The following is a 20,570-nucleotide window of genomic DNA, read 5'->3' as shown; positions in this document are numbered from 1 at the left end:
TTGAATTAATATATATAGACAAGCCGTGAATCTAAAATTAGGTAAGTATTTCCCTTTTCCTTCTTCCACGCAAATACACACTTTTTCAATAAACACATTTTTAACCATAAAAATTATAATTAAAATAAAATTATGAATTAATATATATAATTATTATAATATGAGTAATTAGTCAACAGTCATGGGTGAGCTGGTACTGATCAAAGTCTAGTTGTTATAATTATTAAAATTAATAAGTGTGATTGGAACTAATTGATATATAATTAAGTCTATATATATATCAACTTTCATTAATTAGTTATAATAACATTATGAATATATTTATTTATATATGCACCCTAAATAAGACCATTAATTTAATAATGTAGATTATGAGTAATGGAATTTATATTTACTTAAGGAAAAAAAATAAGCCAAAATTAAATTAAGTTAAATGATTATAACAATGTAATTAATTAATTATTATTCAGTAAAAAATTGTTATAATGATCTTCTTTTATTAATAATTAATGAACATAATATTTAACTATTATTATTAAATAACTAATAATTAGTACGTGATGAAATTCACATTCATACAATATTAAATTAATAATCTTCATAATATACGTTTAATTATGTATTTAGTTAATTAAAATTAATCAATAAAAATCACCCAAATATTATTTTATAGTTTGGTTTATATATATATGTATACGACCAATACCAATATATACCATGATATGTAATAATAAAAGTTGACTTAATTAATTTCTTAGTCTATATGTGTGTAATTAACTAACTTTTATAAGAAAATATATTTATTCATAATTTTTTTATAATGTAAAGTGGATTTTATTAATAATTAATATCATAATTATAATTATTATTAACAAATTAAACCAAAGAATGAGATGATCAAATGAGAATGAGATGAGTGTGGATCTTTCAGCTTAGGTTGATTATATTAGTGATTTATGGCCAAACTCAATATACATTACACACTTACCTACCAAAGTCTTGGATAAATGGATTCCCTATACATATATTGGAAAATTTCTTGGTAGGAACGTTTTTAGTTTTAGTACTTGGAAATTGGAATCTCAATTTTTTTTAGAGAAATTAATGCTAAAAGTAAAAGTCTAGTACTTTTATAAATTATTATATTACTACTAATATAATTTAATATTGAATCTCATCTATTTTATTTTAATATAAAAAACCGTTAGCAATTTATAGGGAGTCACCTTATAGTGGTGTTAAAGCCCACCGCGATACCTAATATTAAGGGAAATTTACATGGTATACTAACTTTTGTCATTTTTTTTTACAAAAATACTCCCAGACGGTATTTTTTTACTTTTTTACTGTGTTTTTTTATAAGTTTCATACTGCAGTATACTGTGTTAAGTTTTCACTATTATTCTATTGGTGTTTTATGGTTGTTCTACTGTTGTTTTGAGTTATTCTGTTCTGTGTTCTACTGGTGTTTTATAAAAACACAGTATTTTTGAAAATATTTCCATGTGACAGTATTTTTATAAAAATTAACTTAAATTCCAGTATTTTTGTAAATTTTCCAATATTAATGCTATTCATAAGGGTGCACCATAATGTGTAGCACCCTTATAAGATGTCATATCTTTAAAGAAAATCATTAGCCATTTAAAGGGCACCACAAGTAATGATCTTCATAACAACATATCTTGCAGTACAAAAAAAAAATGTCATCTTTATTGATAATTTTTTAGTCACAACGTATATAATCTTTTTGTGACTAAATGTGACTTGTGGTCACAACAAAAATTTACCTGTAACTAAAATATAGTACTTAGATACAAATTGTCATTAATTTAGGTGGCGTTTGGTAACACTTTTTTAATCAGTTTTTTGTTTTTAAAAGTAGAAAAGTAATTTTTTTTTTCAAAAGCATGTTCTATAAAATTGTTTTTACTTTTCAATTTTATAATTAGAAATCAAAATTTTAAAAACAAAAAAAAAATCACTTTCAATATTTTTTTAAACTGTTTTTTTTTCTTAATCAATCTTTTGGATTACGACCAAACCCGGACCCAAATCCCCTCCCCACAGCCCTGGCGCTGAACTCGGCTTTTGACTTGAACCCGAATCCGACACCGGACCTAGACCCGACTTAAATAAAATCAAAAAATAAAAATAAAAATAAATTTTACAGAACACACTTTTGTTTTCTATTTTTAAAATTGAAAAACAAAAGTGGTTACAGAACGCATTTTTTTTTTCAAAAATAAATTTTTTAAAAACAAAAATTTTACTTTTATTTTGTGATTAAAAAATTAAAAAACAAAAGTGTTACCAAACGGCACCTTAGTTTTAGTCACAACAAGTATTGTGACTAAAAATACATTTAGTCACAACAAATTGTAATTTTTATAACTAATACTTTTAGTCACAGACCTTCTAGTCACAACATAGGAATGATAATTTATAATTAGTCACAATTTTTTTATTTTTAGTCACAAATTTTATTGTGGCTAAAAATAAAAAATTTTGTAGTGTTAGTATTAGTATACTTATGAGATATTATATCGCTACTGATACAATTTAATATTGGATTTTCACTTACTTTACATTAATATTTATTATAAAAAATTGCTAATTGGTGTAAGTTGGTGCTAGGGAGCACTATGGTGCCTAATATCGCAATGCCTATTTTTGGAAGATTTAGAATGATATACTATGTTGTAAACAAAGTTCAACATTTAATTAACATGCATATTTGTTTTTTTTATGTGTAATTAACTATTTAAAATTTTATTTTTAGTATTGTAAAATTATTAATTAATTTGAAAAAACAAATAAAATACCAAGTATACCTATATTATAAATAATAATAATAATTGGGTTATTTATATATAAATAAGTTCTCTAGACCCTACTATAATTACTTGTACATATATACAAATGGATATGCTCATTCTAATTATAGTAAAATCATAGATGAGTTTTGTTTTAAACAAAATGCTGGTTGTTCATATATAATATATTCCTCCTACATCAAATAACACTACTAGAAAAATAGTGTATAACTTCATTTTTTTACAAGAGAAAACATAAAACCCCAAAACAAAAGTAAGGACTAAGGTAAAAAAAAAAAAGTAAATACTATCTTGGACCTTGTGTTTTGTAAAAGTTATTAATAGGATCCTCTCTTTTCTTAAATGACAAAATAGACTCTATATTTTTTAAAATAGTAAAAATAGGATCTTAAGCTAATTTTCAAAAAAATATTTTTTAACATAACCAATTTTAAGACAATTTCTAAAATGAACAGATACAGAAAATATAACATGTTTTGTCATAACATTTTTAGATCAGGTTACTATTAAGTTTTATTTTGACGAAAAATCAGTTCAGGGTCATATTTGTACAATTTTAAAAAATACAGGGTCTATTTTATCATTTAACAAAACAGAGCGTCCAATTAGTAACTTTTGCAAAACACAGAATTCAAAATGGTGTTTACCCAAAAAAAAAAAAGAAAAAAAAAATTATAAACCTATGTCCTCGGTTATTTTCAAATAATTGAAGACATAAGTCTTCTCCATACGTAATACTCATATTTGTTGTAGTGTTTCCCAAAAAATTATTAATTTTATTTTTAAAGATCATTCCTTCAATTTTAAAATTAGAATAGTCATTCTATCAAAATAAAGAAAAAATCATTCCATTAGAATGACATTCCAATACTTTAAATAGTAACTAAACAAAAAAAAAAATTAAAATTATTTCATTCTATTTCAATACCTCCAACTTAACATCACCTAATTTAATAATATTTCTCATATATCTATCTTTTCTTTTTGATTATCTTTTTTATAGAAATATAATCGAAGTTTCTTGCAATTTTTAAAAAAGCCAAAGTCTACCACGCGTATATACATATATACAAGTAGATGAAAAAGAGAGAAAACCAAAAAAGCAAAATAAAAGTAGTCAACTTTATTTTGATTTGACCATATCACTTTGTTAAGCTTGAAGAGTTTTGTTTAGTTCAATTTTATAAAAAGCTTCATCATCAAGACTTAATACACTTTCTCATTTCTACTCTTATCAACTTTTTCAATGCCCCACACATATTCAAACTTATAATAAAACGAGTTTCATGTAATCCATTGATTTACAATGATTCATAGATATTTAATATCGGGAATATGATTGGTTACGTTATTTTCTTTTATTCTAGTTTGAATAATATTAGGATGTCTCTATTTAATTTTTATTAGAATTTTTTTTATTAATATTTGATAAGTATGATCTGTTACGTATTTATTCGGGATAAAAATTTAAAATTCTTTGTATTCTTTTGATGCAATTCACAATTGGCGACTTATAAATCATTGTTGTGAGGACTTTTATTCTAATGTAAACGATTTTATTAGCCTATTGTTGAAAAATAGGAGTTTTACAAATTAAAGAAATTTTAATATATATGGATTAAATATAAAAGCAAATTGACATCTTCTCTTATAAAGTTGAATAAAAACATTCCAAATCGTAAAATATATAGAACTATTTAATCAAATATATTTCATAATAAAAATGAGAATTGTTTGGGGTCCCAAACAATCTATTTCAACTGTTTAGAATGTATTAATGCTGGCAAGGGAATGATAATGTGAAACATTACCTTGTTTGTTTTGAGAAGATCTAGTCTTTGGAATGTTATTCCCTTAGTAATATAACTATCCTTAAAGAGGGTAATGTTAATACCTTTAAAAAAGAGGTAGTATTAAATTATTACCTTCCATTATATTAATTTGAATATCATTTTTAAATTAATAAATAAATTTAAATACCAATAATATTATCATTTATTATAAACAAAATATTACGATATATATTTAGTCTGTAAGATTAATTTTTTTAACTGAGTTATTTTTATATTATTAACAATAACATTCATTATACATAAATTTTATGCGGATAATGTACATAGTGATAAAATATATAGAAATATTCATTTGAATTAATAAAAATACAATAAAATTTAATATTTACTAATTAATAAATATATTTTTTAATGAATAATTATTTTATTCTTATATATAATTAACATTAAATAGATATAATAAAAAAAATATTTTTATTTTTATTTTTTAAAATAATATATAAGATTATTGTACTTAACCAAACAATATAATTTAATTAACAAGAATATGATTACATATTACCCTACACAGCCAAACGCAGTTTACACATTTTCCTATAAATCATATTTTTCTTCATAATATTCCTTATAATTAAATTATTTTGAACACCTCGTACCAAATGTCCTTGGCTCTAGCTTTTTGAAGAATTTTTAGAGAAGCTACAGCTAAAAGCTAAAGCTGCTCTAACCTAATTTTTACAAAAAACTATTTTGATTAAAAGATTATAATAAATTTTTTTATACTAAAATCATATTTACTTATTTATTATACATTAAAAAAAATAAAAAAAATTAAAATAAACTAATTATAATAAAATAAATAATAATTAAATCTCTTATTTTTTTTAAAAAAATAATTTATATTTTATTTTAATATTAATAAACAACATCAACCTAGAAGTTTTCTTATATACTTGAGTTTTTAATTTTTTTTTTACATTTGATAAAACATAATAAAAAATACTATAAATTATTTTTATCAAATATGCATATAAATTTATATTTTTAACAAAAATTAAATATATATAAAAAATATTATATAAAATAATTTTTTTACATATATTTGTGATTATAATAAACTAGATTATAATATTATCATTATCATTATAATAGATCTCAATAATTCACAGTACTTTGAAATTTATAATTTACCAAACACTAAGCTCAGTTTTTTTCCACAGTTCTGCTACAACTGCTTTTTCTCACAGTACAGCTGCAATTACTTTTTCCCACAGCACTACTGTAACAAACTGGCCCTAAATGTATAATTGATATATAATAATGTATTATGTAATTATTAAACAAATACAACATCTAATTTTATAATTTATTCCTGCATGCCGTGCATATATAAGTACAATTGCAAGTTTGTTCGAATAAAAATAAAACTCCAAAATGGAATCAATAGCCACAAAATTACAAATGCTATATATAATTTATTAATAGAGTACTTTAAATTATTCAAAAATATATATAATTTTTATTATTGTAGTTGATGTTGATTAGTTTGTCAAATTAGTATAAGTAGTTAAACATAGAGACGAGATGTGTAATTTAATTTATTTATCTATATTATATTATTTTTTCAATAGATATATATTATATTAATTAATATTATTAGAAGGGACACATATATAGATGCATATTTGTGTAATTAATTACTTCTAATTTAACTCATTGATATATCTTTTTGGTCAAGTATCTAAGAAGAAGATTAATTTGTCATAATCAAAAAATGTTACCTCTTTCAATTATATATTTTATGGTGACTATTAAATAATTACATTAAAATGTGTAATTATGATAATTATATTTTTTTTTATAACTTGTTATAACATATTATTAAGTGATAAAATTTTATTTTTAGATTTAAATTAATTATAATTTACTATATAATTAAAATAAATTGATTTTTAATTAAAATATTTAATTTGTTATAATTAATATTTATAATTTACTTTTTATTTCTGTCATTATTTCTTTTATTTTATTTTCTTAAATATTTTTTATTTCTTTATGATTTTCTACTTATTCTTTTCTTTTCTTTTTCTCCCATTTCTTATATTTATTGTTTTTTCTTTTTTTTTTTTGTTTCTTTTTATTTTTCTCATAATTTTTTTTTCACTTTCTATTTATGTTGCACCCTTCAAATAAGTATATAAAGTTATATAATTAAATTTAAAGTACCCAAAATGATAAGGTAGAGAGAGACCCAAGCTTATTAATGGAAAGGGTTTAGTTAGTTCCTTGGAAGGACCACATTAGCAATCCACCACCAAATTACAAAAGTTTAAACTTCTACCTACTAACAGTTCAAAATATTATAACATCCATTTGATCAATATCTAGAAGAGTGAGGTCGATTTCGCAAAAATTATAGTTAAGTACTAATAAATTAAATTCGCAATAAAATTTAAGGAAGAATATTAAAATCTAAAAAAAAAAAAAAGCAACTAATTTAGAATGAAAATTAACAATGATTAGAGTTTAAGGTTATTAACTCAATTGTATCTATCTTATATGGCTTAATATAATTAATTTCTAAATACTAATTTCTATACAATAGCGAATTTACTAAAGTAACTCATATTCACACTAGAATATATAAGTCTCAACCTACATGCAAATTCTTACTCTTCTGATAAATTTAAACATATAAGACGTATTAAGTAAAGAAATCCTAAATGATATCCAAACCACATAGGTACTTTCGTCCTATGTCAAAATTTGTCCCAATTTTACTATATCATAATCAACACTCACTTTTCAAATTTTGTATCGATATCATAAATAATTAATTGATGGTCAAACAATTAAAAGAAATTAAGAACGAATAAAATAGATGCAATTAATTCCTAAACTTTACGAAAAATATGGTGTGTAAATCAGTTTATCATAACTAAAATGGAAAGCAAGCAATTCCTTAGTACAACCATTTCAATTTAAAATATAAATAAATAATAATAAAATTAAAAATATGGTTAAAAATATTTATAATAATTTTAAATTTAAATTTCTTTACATAAAATATTTACATAATTTTTTTCTTTTAATTCAAAGTTAAACTAATAAATTTAAAAATATGAATAAAAATATCTATAACATGTATTTTAAATTTAAATTTACATTTCTCTATATAAAATATCTATATAATTTTTATTTTTAAATATATATAATAATATTATAAAATTAATAAAGAAGATTATGTTAAAGTTAACGTAGAAATTCAAAAAAGTATCGTTAAACTAAGAATTTTGTTACATAGACACATTTTATATAGAATAGATATATATATATAGAATAGATATATATCTATATATATGCACATATGCATATAATATGATATAATATAAGGATACTTTTACAGGGGGTTTACTAATGTACCTACTATCTGTTTCGGTATCTGAAATAATTTTTTAATTTAATTTTTTTATAATCGTTTATGTTATAGTTATTATTAAAGATATTTTACAAAATTTTGAGAGATTCAAACAAATTTAACACGCTAAAAATAAAGTTAAACAGTCTGTTACACGTGAGAGTCTTTTATTTTATATGCGTGTGAAATAGATTGTTTGAAGCTTATTTTCTGTTTGTTAATTTTTTTGAATTTTTTTAAAATTTTATAAAATATTTAAATAAATTAGACAACCATAAAAAAAATTAAATGGTGAATTTTTAAATAATTTATGTAAGATAAATTAGTAGTCAAATAAGCCAATATGTCCACTAAAGCTGGCGCCGGTCGGCTGGCAGATCTAGTGTTGGAAAACTTGCAAGTCTAATATATATTATTTCATTATAAATTTTAAATATAATGTATTTATTAAATATGGGAAATGCTAATTACAATCTCTTAGTCAACTTTTACGTTCGAAATTGTATGCCGAAATATTTTTTTTAAATCTTTTTTCATAGCGGTATTTGTTATAGTTACAGTATCATCCCTGTAAAATTTTGAAAAATTCTGAATAGTTTACAGTACCGAAAACAGAGTTCCTGATATTCCAGTTTACCACGGGTGTTCAAAAAACTTCAAACGTATTTTCGGCACTGTAAACTATTCGAAAATTTTCAAAAATTTACAGAGATGATGTTGTAAGCATAACGAACACCCCCGTGAAAATAAATATGAAAAAACAAATAAAATTCAGCAATAAAAAGATTTAATCAAAGATGGTAAATTAGAGAAAAGAATCTTGTTGATTTAATTACCAAATTGTTAATGCTAATTACTACTCTCTTTGTTAATGTGAATGATAGATTATAACAATTAACCTAACTCTTTTCAGATCTTTTAGGCCATAAATCACATGTTATCTAATCATCTCTGAATTAGACTAGCATGTAATCAGCATTAAGCAATAATCTAAATGTTACAAAAGCTATGTAAATATTTTCGTTTCACATCAAAATCTAGTATATCTAATTTTAGGATCCTCAATTCTCACTTTTCAAATTTTGAATTGGGATCATAAAGCATGCAAAATGTGATCAATCTTAAACATGTAATTAAACACAAATATGGATAAATTTCACAATCAATAAAGGAGAAATAGCAATTATCATTAACTAAAGATAAAGTCAATCAACATTTATCATCTACCCAAATTGGAGTTTAGTTCATAAAATCCATAAAAACATCCATAATCAAATCTAAAACAGTTTAAGAAAGAACTAGTTGCTGATTGCGCTCCGAATTGTCACAATTGCTTCCTCTCCTCTTTTTTTTTTTCACTTTTTGGGTCGAATTTCTGATCATTTTCCTTCTAAAACACGAGCCGCTTAAATAGAAATTAGGGTTGCTATCTCTGAATGGCGAAAGTCCAAAACTGCCTAAAATTCCCGTGTTTAGCCCATAGTCGCGACTACATAAAGCCTAGTCGCGACCATAGGCAAAAACCAAACATCATGCTTTCTGCCAAACCTCGTAGTCGCGATCATGGATTGTGGTGGTCGCGACTACTGAAGCACTTTTGTCAGCTTCAACAGATTTTTCTCCAGTTTGCCCCGTCTTTTCAACAATTGATAGAATTTGAACTCTAATGCCTCGGGGATTTGAAACAAGGAAAATCAAGCGTAAAACTATTCCAAAAGATAACATTGACAAAGAAAACAACTATAAAATCAACCCAGAACTTAGACTAAAAATAGCCTAACACTATGTACCTAATTTAGTACCATTAAACCAACACGAATTTAGGCTCGATGTCTGGGTTCAAGTCTGGATCAGGGTCGAGTCCTGGGATTTAGGTTTGGATTTCGGTTTGGGTCAAGGTCAAGGTCGAGGTGCAGTGTCGTGGTCCTAGCTCGAGGTCTAGTTCGGGAGTGGGTTCCGGTTCTGGGGTACCCCGAGTTCAAATCTAAGCTCGAGTCCAGTTCTGGGGTTTGGGTCTAGAGTCGGGGTGGTAGTCCAGGTTTTGGCTCGGGTTCAAGGAGTAGGGCTAAGTCTAGGTAAGGGATTCAGGTCGAGGCCTGGTCAAGGGTATGGATCGGGTGCAGGTCGGAACTGAGGTAAGAGTCCCGGTCTATGTCTGGGTCGAGCCATGGCCAGTGTCAAGATTCAGCTCCGAGGTCTAGGTTGAAGTCGCTGGTTTGGGTTAGGTCGAGGTTAGGTTTGTATCAGGGTCTCAAAGTATTGACGTGTTTTTAAGAAAATAAATAAATAAAAAACATTGCATAAGCATATCACTTCTTTATGAGATTACATTTGTGTTTATACTAAAAAGAATAATGAGTATGGGTGAATAAATTGTCAACTATTCCTTTCATTTTTTTTCATTTGGAAACTCCAAGCTGACAGCCACCCACTTGTTTTCTCTAATGGTGGGGAACACAACAATGTATTGGGCAACTGTGGGTACACTCTCGCCTTGTTGCAAATTCACTGGTCATCAAGTTTTTAACTAAAGGAGAAGAAACATCAAAGACTTTCTCAACTTCATTCAATTTTACCATATGAAATGTTATTGCAGAGTATGAGCTACTGATGTTATTACAGTAATTTTTGCTGAATCTGCTAATATCATCATGAGAGTTTATACAACATTAGTATAATCATTAGTGTGAAAGTATCACCCAAAAGATATAATATATGTATATGTATGAATCAAAAGAATTAAAGAGAGATGTATCAATCTTCTCTTTAGCTTTAACATAAGTTTGAGTTGGATAGGAAGCCAAAAATTTATTAGGACTTGTTTGGTACAATGTATTAAGTTGTATTGTATTGTATTATATTAGATCATATATTATATTTTTATATAATACTATGTTAAATTTTAACTTATACTAAAATATTATAAATTTAGTACCAATAAAGGATAGCTTTACATAAAAATATTACATAAAATACAATTTAATATAATACAATCTAATGGGCTATTCCTACAGCGCGTCCTTGAACAATGCTCAAGGCTCTTGGCTGAGTAGCAGGAGCACCAGTCAGGGCTCCTAAACTAGAGGTATTGAACATTTCTCAAAAAATTTAAAATTTTATTTAAATTCCATACAAAAAAATATCAATATTTTTATATGTACCAGCCCTATTCGGCTAAAACTTTTCATGTTAGCATCTGATATTTATTCCATATGAGGAGCATCTAAAATACAATGAAGATTGTGCTATATTATATAGGGTAAAAGAAAAAGAAAACTAAGAAGTTAGTACAAATTCAAAACACATCTTTAAAGGAGAGATTGTCTCAAGAAAGTCTTTCAGCTTTATTTTGGCTTGTATATAAGCATCTTCAGTTAAAATTATTTACATATCATAGTAACTGCAACAATTATTTCTGAGCAAATTTAAGATTTTTAAATGATTAACTCTTTCCATTCCTCGAAAAGGAGTTTAATACCTCCTCTCCACAAAGAAAAGTCCAGTCAGTCAGCAATTAACCCGACAAACCTGGGATTTAGACAACATATCCAAAACATCAAATAAAAGCATAAAAACTGAACTATCCCTCCACCTCGGTTTTACAATCCATAACAAAAACAGGATTGTTCCAACCCCTCGCTCGACCTGCAGGACGCAGCTGCATGGAGCAAAGCCAGTGTCTCAGCCTCAAGCATGCTGGAGAACTGAAGCTTCCACTATCAGACTATTAAACTCCTCGACGGCAGGCTACATCAGTGAAAATCGAAACACTTGCTGTTGTATTCGGGGGCAAACCAGAGGACCAACCCCAGAATTCTCCATCTCAAAAGCTCTAGGCATTTCCTGCACCCCCTGTTAGAAACAACATTAGGAATACCAAGGAACATAATTCTCATGGTAAACAAAGACAGCAGGCAAAGTGCGTAAACATAGATCTATCCACAAAAATACTCGCTCATACTTACACGTATTGGTTGATAACTATTTGTATGCCCCTCCCCTACTGCTCATGATGAGACGAAATGAAATAACCAGGTTCTGCCAACTCATGTAAAGATTTCTCAGATTCTACTGTTACAGCTTCTTCCGCCACAGTCCAACCCTCACTCCAGCTAATATTCTCTTCATCAGAAGAAAGCGAACAGCTCTGGAGAATGGAATGTAACATGAATATTAGTACAGTGAAAACTATTCTTTTACAAATATGTATAAGGACCAGACTAAAACGATTCTTTCGGTATGGTAAAAATCATAGATATTGCTAGGACCAGTACAAAAGGGTGTAATTATTTCTCCTTGAAAATTGGGATGTCTCAGAAGACCCCACAAAGAAATTTCAGTTTTAGAATAGGAAAAGGAAGCAAATAATTTTATGATTCAATTCAAATAGAGTAATTGTACTCACGGCAGAACAAGTGTATATTGACAGTGTCATCCAGTTCCAGTTTTCCAGTGATTGTCTTTGAAGATCATCAGCCGCTTCTTGTAGAAAATACAATAACGGCGGCATTAGTTGCATTTCAAAGTGTCTTGAACTGCCACACAACCTACACTTCCTAGGGTCCGCTTCCACTTTTTCAGATACAAGCGGCTTTCCACCTAATGAGTACCTAAGAAAACATTATAACAAAAGATTAAGATCTTTTTACAGCTCACAAGTAGATTTTATCAAAAATTAGAAACAGTAGAGCGAAATACACAAATGCACAACCAACAAACAAATTTCAAATGAATTTTTTGGAAAAGAGCCTTTCTAGATAAATTAGTTTTGAAAAGGTAAGAACACTAATAGTGAATATTATCCAAATAAGCTCACTTAGCTTAAGTAAGAAAGAAAAATACAAGTGCTAGAAAAATCTCAAGTTTGAAATAACAACTACATATGCAGAAAAGTTCATCCATACTTGCATATTTTGGGAAGCTAATATAGACTAATCAGACAGCATAGGAGAGTTATGTCTACTGTAAAACATGTTTCAGAGTCTTAGGTAAGAGCCCTATCAACCTAATTCAACGATGCACGTGAAAACTAGAATCGAATCCTTCCTTAATCAACTACAAGTACAGGAAAGGTCTCTCGAGCCTCTTTTAATGCATTCCTTATTGCTCTATCCATAGAGATAAGACAAAGAGACAATTCAACTATTATAACAAAAAACGAAAAGGACAATATATAAGATGGGTAGAATAAGTTGTGATATTCGATAACAAAACTTTCGGAAGAAAATATCTCGACCCGGTCTGGTTCCAAACCTGCCGTTCATTCAACACTGCTACAACCGGAGCACGCATTCGTCGACCGGCAGAAGTGCTTAAATTTTCATTAATTAATACCTGAAACATTGTTCTGGGTATGCATCCAATCGTTTCTTAAACTTCAAATAAGTCCTGTCAGCTGTTAACGCTCTATCGTATTCATACTTTTCATCTGCCCACGATTCTTCCGGTACATTATCTTCATCATTAGTTCCATTCGCCTTAATGGAAAGTGATGAATAGTTTGAACAAATTGAATTAACATCTTTTGATAGTGGCTCCTCTTGCGTGTATATGTAAAAGCAAGGTAAAACTGCAACAAATAAACCATAAGAATCATAGTTGATGGATGTCGATTGTGCATGACTCCAAAGTGCAAAGAAGAAACATCATAATGAGAAATAATGACGAAACTTATTTAATGCTTCCAACTAAACCTGGTATGTTAGTATCTTCAACGTGCGATGTTGTGCTTAATGGTGAGGGCTTCTTGGTCTTTGGATGCCCATCACAATGAGGTTTCTTGGCATAAGAAGCCTTAGCTGCAGCATCAGAAAGTGCTTTACCCAACTCTTCTAGATCCAACTCTTCGTCATTTTCATCATCCAAATCCTCCCATAAGTTCATCTTTGTAACAGATTCACCTTGCTCGACCTTTTCTCGAGACATGATATTTGAATCCTCCTCTTTACTTAATCTCTGAATACGAAGCGCTCGCCAGCTGTACAAAACAAGAGACAATAATTATAACAAGAAATTGCAAAACCATAACAGTAGGATTTTCCTTGTTGGTAACATTGAAAATGAATTTGCACAAAACCTAAGAGGATTGCTCCCACACTTTGGCATCAAACAACCAAGAATAAAAATAGTGCGCTCTTCTACCTTCAAGCTTTTACTCAAAATTGGAGCATAAACCTAAATGATTAAAAAAAAAGAACTTTAGCGCCTGCAGCTTACATTTTGATCGCAATTACAAAGACATAGTTTAGAAGGTGAAACCTGTGCAACAAGACTGAGTTTTCTTCCACACACACTACACTCAAGAAGTGTATAATTTAGGGCATCCTTAGGAAGAGGCCAATCCTGTTATGTCAGAAACAAGTGAAACGAATTAAAAAGTATATCTTGCAGTTACACACAAAAATATGCAGCTAATAGATGAAGTGTAACACTCACAGGAATTCCACCAACTTTTGTTGTATAATGATCAGATGATTCACAATAATTATCAGCCCAAGGTCCAGGCATACCTAGAAGGATCTCACCCATCCTTCAGTTTTAGGCAACTGTAAACCATATAATATTAAAGAAGAGCATTAAATCTCATAATATGCTTGATAAGGAATTAAAAAGCAAATATGACTTTAGATCTTGTGCAAGATTGGCTATAATAGATACTATGTCTACCATTCTCATAAGAATGCTTCCAACATAAATCACTATTATGATAGAAGTCCATAACTACACAAAATATTCAGCTTTTTGCTAAGGAATGAAACTCAAAAACACATTCAACATTGCAATTTTCACCATCAATAATTTTAAAAAAAAATATCCCAAATGATATAATTCATGTTTTTTCTACTCACTAGACAGGAAAAATTAATCCCAAATGATATAATCTTAAAGACATAAAAAAATCAAAACTTGCATGTTCACTTATTCTGGGAAAAAATATACCAGCAACGCAGAAAAGAGATTTTAATATTCATATACATCATTTTAATAGGGCACTAAGTTCTGAGCTTATATACTACTTAAGATGGTGCTTTTCAATATGCTTTCTCAGACAAGTAAGGGCCTTTTAGGCATTATTTTCAGTTTTCAAATATGAAAATAGAATAGAGAACACCGTTTTCTTAGTTTTCAATATCCATTCATCATAACCAAATTCATATCATTAGTTTTCCGTCTACTTCGATCGTCGTCGACAGCGAGTAGGGCGGCTACGGCTTAGGCTTCAACTTTAACAGAGTATAGAAAACTATTTAGTGGAGAGGGATGGTTATTTATTTTTAAATATAACAAATTGCTACTCAAACAATAGTGAACAATTGCATCAATTTCATGTAAATGTCAAAATAAGAAATTCTTGTCAATAAAAGATGATTACATCATTAAGAATCAAATCGGTATAACAGTGAGACTCAAAAGACCAACTGAGACAAAAGTCGAAAGAACTTACCAATGCGAACAGGAACAGGAACAGGACAGCTGAGAGAGAGAGAGAGAGAGAGAGAGAGGAAAGGCGAGGAGGTAGCTCCGGCGAACCAGTGACCAAGAGAGAGAGGAAAGGCGAGGAGGTGAGCCAACCACGCTTCAATGGATTTCAGTTTCAGGCTTCAGAGAGAGAGAGAGAGAGAGTGTGTTAATTAGGTTTGGTGGAATTTTATAAATATGGGAATTGAGGGAGTTAATTAGGTTTTTTTATTCTATATTTTTGTAAAAAAAAAAAAATAGAAATCTCGTATTTATTAAATAACAATAAATTTTTACTGGAAAAGTTACCGGAAAAGTTGTTAGTATGGAAAAATCGCCGAAAAGTTAGTGTGGTTGGAATAGTCACTAGCAAAATTAATGTCGGCAGAAAAGTTATCGTCGTCGGGAAAGTTACTGAAAATGTCACCAGAAGTAAATGTCTTAGATTTAACTAAAAATATAACCGATATTGCAAACAAACAAGTAGTTAGCTATTGTTAATAAGGATATAGATATTGTAACATTATCAAAATACAGATATTTGTTCATCTTGCCTTACAAGGTAGTAAGATTTGACCATCTTCCTATGAAATTAAATCAGGTATCTTGCCTGTAAGTCTAATATCTAATGCCCATCTACACAAGTTATAAAAAAAAAAAAGAAAATAAGCAATATAAAGAAAGAATCTCTCCACTAACCCCACAATTATTAATACCACTATCAAGTAAGCAATATAAAGAAAAAAAATTAGGATTTATCTCAAATATAATATATTATTATTTTTAATAATTATAATAAATAATGTCACATATAATATATTCAAATGGTAAAAAATATTATCACATATAGTTAATTTATTATTTAATTTAATTTATTTTCAAATATAATATATAATTATTTTTAATAATTATAATAAATAATGTCCCATATAGTAAAAAAAATATTATTGTAAAAGTATATAATTCTTTACCATAATTATATTCGTATGTGGTAAGCTCATGTAAAGTTTTCGTAATATTACCGAAAAGCCATTCTCTTGTCTCGTAATGGACATTCTATTTCGGGCCTAACCCCACAATGTGTTCAGTCTCTTAATTTTTAGCATAACTGGTTATTTTTAGGATGTTAACAGAATGTGTGTTTTTTTTAAAAAAAAAATAATGTTATGTTAACGGAATGTGTATTTTTTTTTTGAATAAATTTTTGTTAAAAAAAATAATATAAATTAATTAGGAATATTCTGTTAAAGTTAACGGAGGAAACAAAACAACATTGTTAAACTAATAATTGATAGACACTTTTAATATATAAAGATATAATTAAATTAAATTTTTTTATATAAAATATTTAAATACACATAATAATATTATAAAATTAATAAAGAATAATACATACAATAATGATTGAGAAATTGAAAGGTAGATTTTAATTTTAAATATTAATAATCAAAACAAGAATTATATCATTTTAGTTATTATGTCTTGTCGATATGGAAAGAACCTTTAAAAGAGTAATATTCTTCATGTATAACCTTTTATCTCTTATATGATATTATGCCGAAGTAACTGTAAAACGCTCTAGATCGAGGTGCAAGATCAACGAAATGTTGAACAAAGACCACCACATGTATTTCGCGATGGATTTCTTAAGATCTAACTGCATCTATAGATACAATAACCCAATAACATTCTATATAAAATTAAAATATTTGTACTTATCAAAACAAAACATAATACAATATCTAAAGTATGAATAGTACAATATAGAATGTATATTTGTGTTTTTTTTTTCTTTTTCATATATTACTTGATTTTTAATGTTTGGCAAAGATTTCTGATAAGTATATCTATTTTATATAAAGTGTGTCTATATAACCGAATTCTTGGTTTATGAGAAATTCGTGGAAGACTTTTTATTTATATTAAAAATAAAATGATTTATTATTAAAAATAAAATAATTTATGAGAAATTCATGGGTCACTTTTTATTTATATTAAAAATAAAATAGTTTATGAGAAATTCATGAATCACTTTTTATTTATATATAATAAAATAAATAAAATAAATCCCATTAAATCTAAAAAAAATTTTGCTGTTGTACATTTATGATTTTTCTCTTCTTCTTCTCTTCTTCTCTTCTAGAATTACCATTTTCCTATAAAAACACTCATTAAAAGAAAAAGTTATATTTTAGCACATACAGTATAACTAAGAAGTCATAAAATTTATAATTTCGTCTTCTGTTAAATAAAAATAATTGCAACTTGAAGCATTATTATAATTATGCTGCTTTGTACATGCTGCGACAAAAAGGAATGTCAATCTTATTAATTTCTCCATGTTCTAGCTATTAATGCAAACCAGAAAAAGAAAAACATTTACTTAAACCCACCAAAACTTATCATAATTAAACTTGAGGCATTAGATGCAAAAAAAAAAAAAACAAATCAGAGAGTACATTACAGCATTTTTTTTTTACCACGTGCTCATAAATTAGAAGCACAATTAAATAAATTAGCGAAATAGTGACTAACATCCAAATTTCAGAGTTGATGAAACATCTGCAACTAAATGAGGTAAAGACTACTACAATATTTACTTTATAAAACTTTTGTTTCAATATCTTACTATTATTAACACCATTTAATTTGGATGTAGAAAAAATATTTTTGGATTGAGGCGGCAATAAAAATAATTGATACTGTCCAGAGTTTTTATTACATGTTATGTGACGCATGTCATAAAAAAATAGATTTATACAATCGCAATGAAAAAATTATATGTGACAAGCCATCATGCAGCCAGGAAGGATTTCTTACACCACGGTATATTACAAAAAACATATGATGTTATTGAAATTAAGTTAAAATAATAATAAAAAAAAAAGATACTAACAATCTTATTATGCATTTTACAGTGCTATAGCATATGTTGAACTTGATGACAATACAAAGAGTCTATCTGCTGTCATGTTCGCAGATATTGTGGAAAAAATATTTTCGTGTACTGCTGCCCAACTAATGAAATATACCGCAAAGGTGTAATTTTAAAAAAATAAAATAGTTTTACATGCCTTTCATAAGTTGATTTTTTTAATTAAATAAGCTATGCACACCGTGTCTAATCATTTTAAATAAAAATACATCACGATTTGTAGGAACACCGCCGCTTTGTCGACACTACCATATTTAATTTATCAATGAAAAAATGGGCATTCCAGATATATGCGGACTCGGCTAGAATGAAAAGTGCAAAATACAAAAATTACACTATTGTCTCTATCGAAGCGAATGATGATTGAAATTCACCAACTATCATTAGTTTTCTTATCTACAATTTTTAGACAAATGCTATCTTCAATTATCAACAATTTAGAGATTGATTTTTAATTTTTTTTCTATCTTACACCCATTTAAGTAATGTTTCTTTAAGTATTGGAACATCACCTTTTAATTTATTTTTGGATTAACTTAAGAACATATTTAAATCATCAAGCTTTCTTAAACACTAAGGTGGCGTTTGGTTGGAGGTAATGAAATGGAATGGAATGGGAAGGAAATAATTTTCATTCTATTCCTTTGTTTGGTTGCATTTTAAAGTATTGGTGGAATGGTTATTCCATTTTAAAAAGAAAGGAATGATCATTCCAATGTAACAAGAAAAAAAAAATTAATGATTTTTTTATAATTTTTTTTATGCATTTTAAATTTTATTCCATTCCATTCCTATTCCTATTCCCATTCCCATTCCCATTCCTATTCATATATATTACATTCGGTATTCACTTTTAATTGGCAGCATTATAAACTATAATATTTAAATACACATAATAATAATCTCACCTAATAACTAATAATATTTTTTCTTTAATTTTTAATTGTATCATTTTCAAATAACATAGAAAAAAACTAGCATAAAATTTAGTATACGTGCGAGGCACGTAATTTTTGCTAGTAGTAGTAAGTGTGGTTATAGTAGTACTTCATTTGTCAATGTGGAATATAGAGTTGTGCATAATTGGTTTCTCTACTTGAGTGAGTATTATATGTGCTCTTTAAAATATATATATTTATATATTTAGTATATAATTATAAAAATCTAAAATATATAATTTTTATCAAATAAATTATATAATTTTTGACAAAATATATAGAATATGACATTTGTTTTAAAAGTATTACACCTTTCTAAAAAAACAATTTTTACACTATGATTGTAATAGTCACTAGTCCCGTAATCTGTAAGGGGAAATACCGGGTAAGTTGCACAATCCCACACCGCTTGGGGAAGGTCAAGTAAGATAATTCTGAGGTTGTGTAGGTATGGGACTACAAGTTGAAGAGAGCTTAAATGGATTGATTGGTACTACCTATATCAACAAGATGCATCTTATTTTTCGGTAGCCCATCACGAGAGAACTCCTCAATTAAGCGTACTTGACCTGGCGCAATTTCAAAATGGGTCACCTCCTCGGAAGTTTTCCCAGGAAGCGTGGGAGTGAGGACAAAGGACGCTGGAAACACTCGTGTTGGTATGTAGGGTCAGCCATCAATCCAAGAAGCAGCCAGAGTGGCGTACTCGTGTATAAGAACTTAGGTGTTATGAATATTTTATTAAAACAATCCATTTAAAATTCTGAAATAGTCGATTTCTTGATATAGCCAAAAAAATAATAATTTTATTTATTACAATTAGGTATTATTAAATCTCATAACAGAAGAAATAACAGAATTTTTGTTATGACAGTTGGGACACAAAATCTAGGGAGCTGAATTAGTTATATTCACTATGTATATAAGGCTCTAATTACTTCTCATTTCATTCATTCTATTCCCTCACAACGGTAAATAGAGAGATTATCTAGAGAGAGAGCCTTCGAGAGAACTTATGTCCACTGTTGAGAGAGATATCTCGAAGCAAGACTCCATCGTTGTACAGATTTGAGAACTCGTGTTAATAAAGAGAAAACATTGCCCTTGTAGCTAGTTTGACCATGGACTAGAGTGGTGTCTAGCCAAATACTCACTTGAAAAACCATTCTATGTAACAACTGATGTTTGATC

The 20,570-nt window shown here is 27.6% G+C and overlaps 1 protein-coding gene across 3 annotated transcripts; it reads right to left on the bottom strand.

Moving 5' to 3' along the window:
- Positions 1 to 11,368: 11,368 nt before the first annotated feature.
- On the bottom strand, positions 11,369 to 15,708 carry LOC115710229 (uncharacterized). Of its 3 annotated transcripts, XM_061111883.1 has the most exons (10): positions 15,598 to 15,643; positions 15,493 to 15,532; positions 14,484 to 14,593; positions 14,307 to 14,390; positions 14,125 to 14,222; positions 13,742 to 14,025; positions 13,383 to 13,617; positions 12,454 to 12,658; positions 12,014 to 12,195; positions 11,369 to 11,900 (listed from the first exon to the last, which is right to left on the bottom strand). In XM_061111883.1, exons 3-9 carry the CDS (start codon positions 14,574 to 14,576, stop codon positions 12,049 to 12,051), a joined length of 1,146 nt encoding a protein of 381 aa, XP_060967866.1. In that variant the 5' UTR covers positions 14,577 to 14,593; positions 15,493 to 15,532; positions 15,598 to 15,643; the 3' UTR covers positions 11,369 to 11,900; positions 12,014 to 12,048. The 3 variants fall into 3 exon arrangements, with proteins under 3 accessions (XP_060967866.1, XP_060967865.1, XP_030494437.2); XM_061111882.1 differs by having other exon boundaries at positions 12,016 to 12,195; positions 15,493 to 15,708; XM_030638577.2 differs by having other exon boundaries at positions 11,369 to 11,891; positions 15,493 to 15,705.
- Between the last annotated feature and the right edge of the window lie 4,862 nt (positions 15,709 to 20,570).

Source organism: Cannabis sativa, chromosome 3 (assembly GCF_029168945.1).
Source record: "Cannabis sativa cultivar Pink pepper isolate KNU-18-1 chromosome 3, ASM2916894v1, whole genome shotgun sequence".
NCBI classification, from domain to species: Eukaryota; Viridiplantae; Streptophyta; class Magnoliopsida; order Rosales; family Cannabaceae; genus Cannabis; species Cannabis sativa.
Note: the sequence above shows the minus strand (reverse complement) of the source record. Positions and strands in the feature narration are given on the sequence as shown.

Bases quoted from the DNA above. Each gene is read 5' to 3' on its own strand.
- LOC115710229 (XM_061111882.1), bottom strand. From the start codon at position 14,576: ATGGGTGAGATCCTTCTAGGTATGCCTGGACCTTGGGCTGATAATTAT. The intron at 14,026-14,124 runs GTTTTGTGCAAA...TGTTTTGTACAG, and splicing joins TGTGGGAGCAATCCTCTTAG to CTGGCGAGCGCTTCGTATTC. The intron at 12,196-12,453 runs GTGAGTACAATT...TCCATTCTCCAG, and splicing joins CAATATACACTTGTTCTGCC to AGCTGTTCGCTTTCTTCTGA.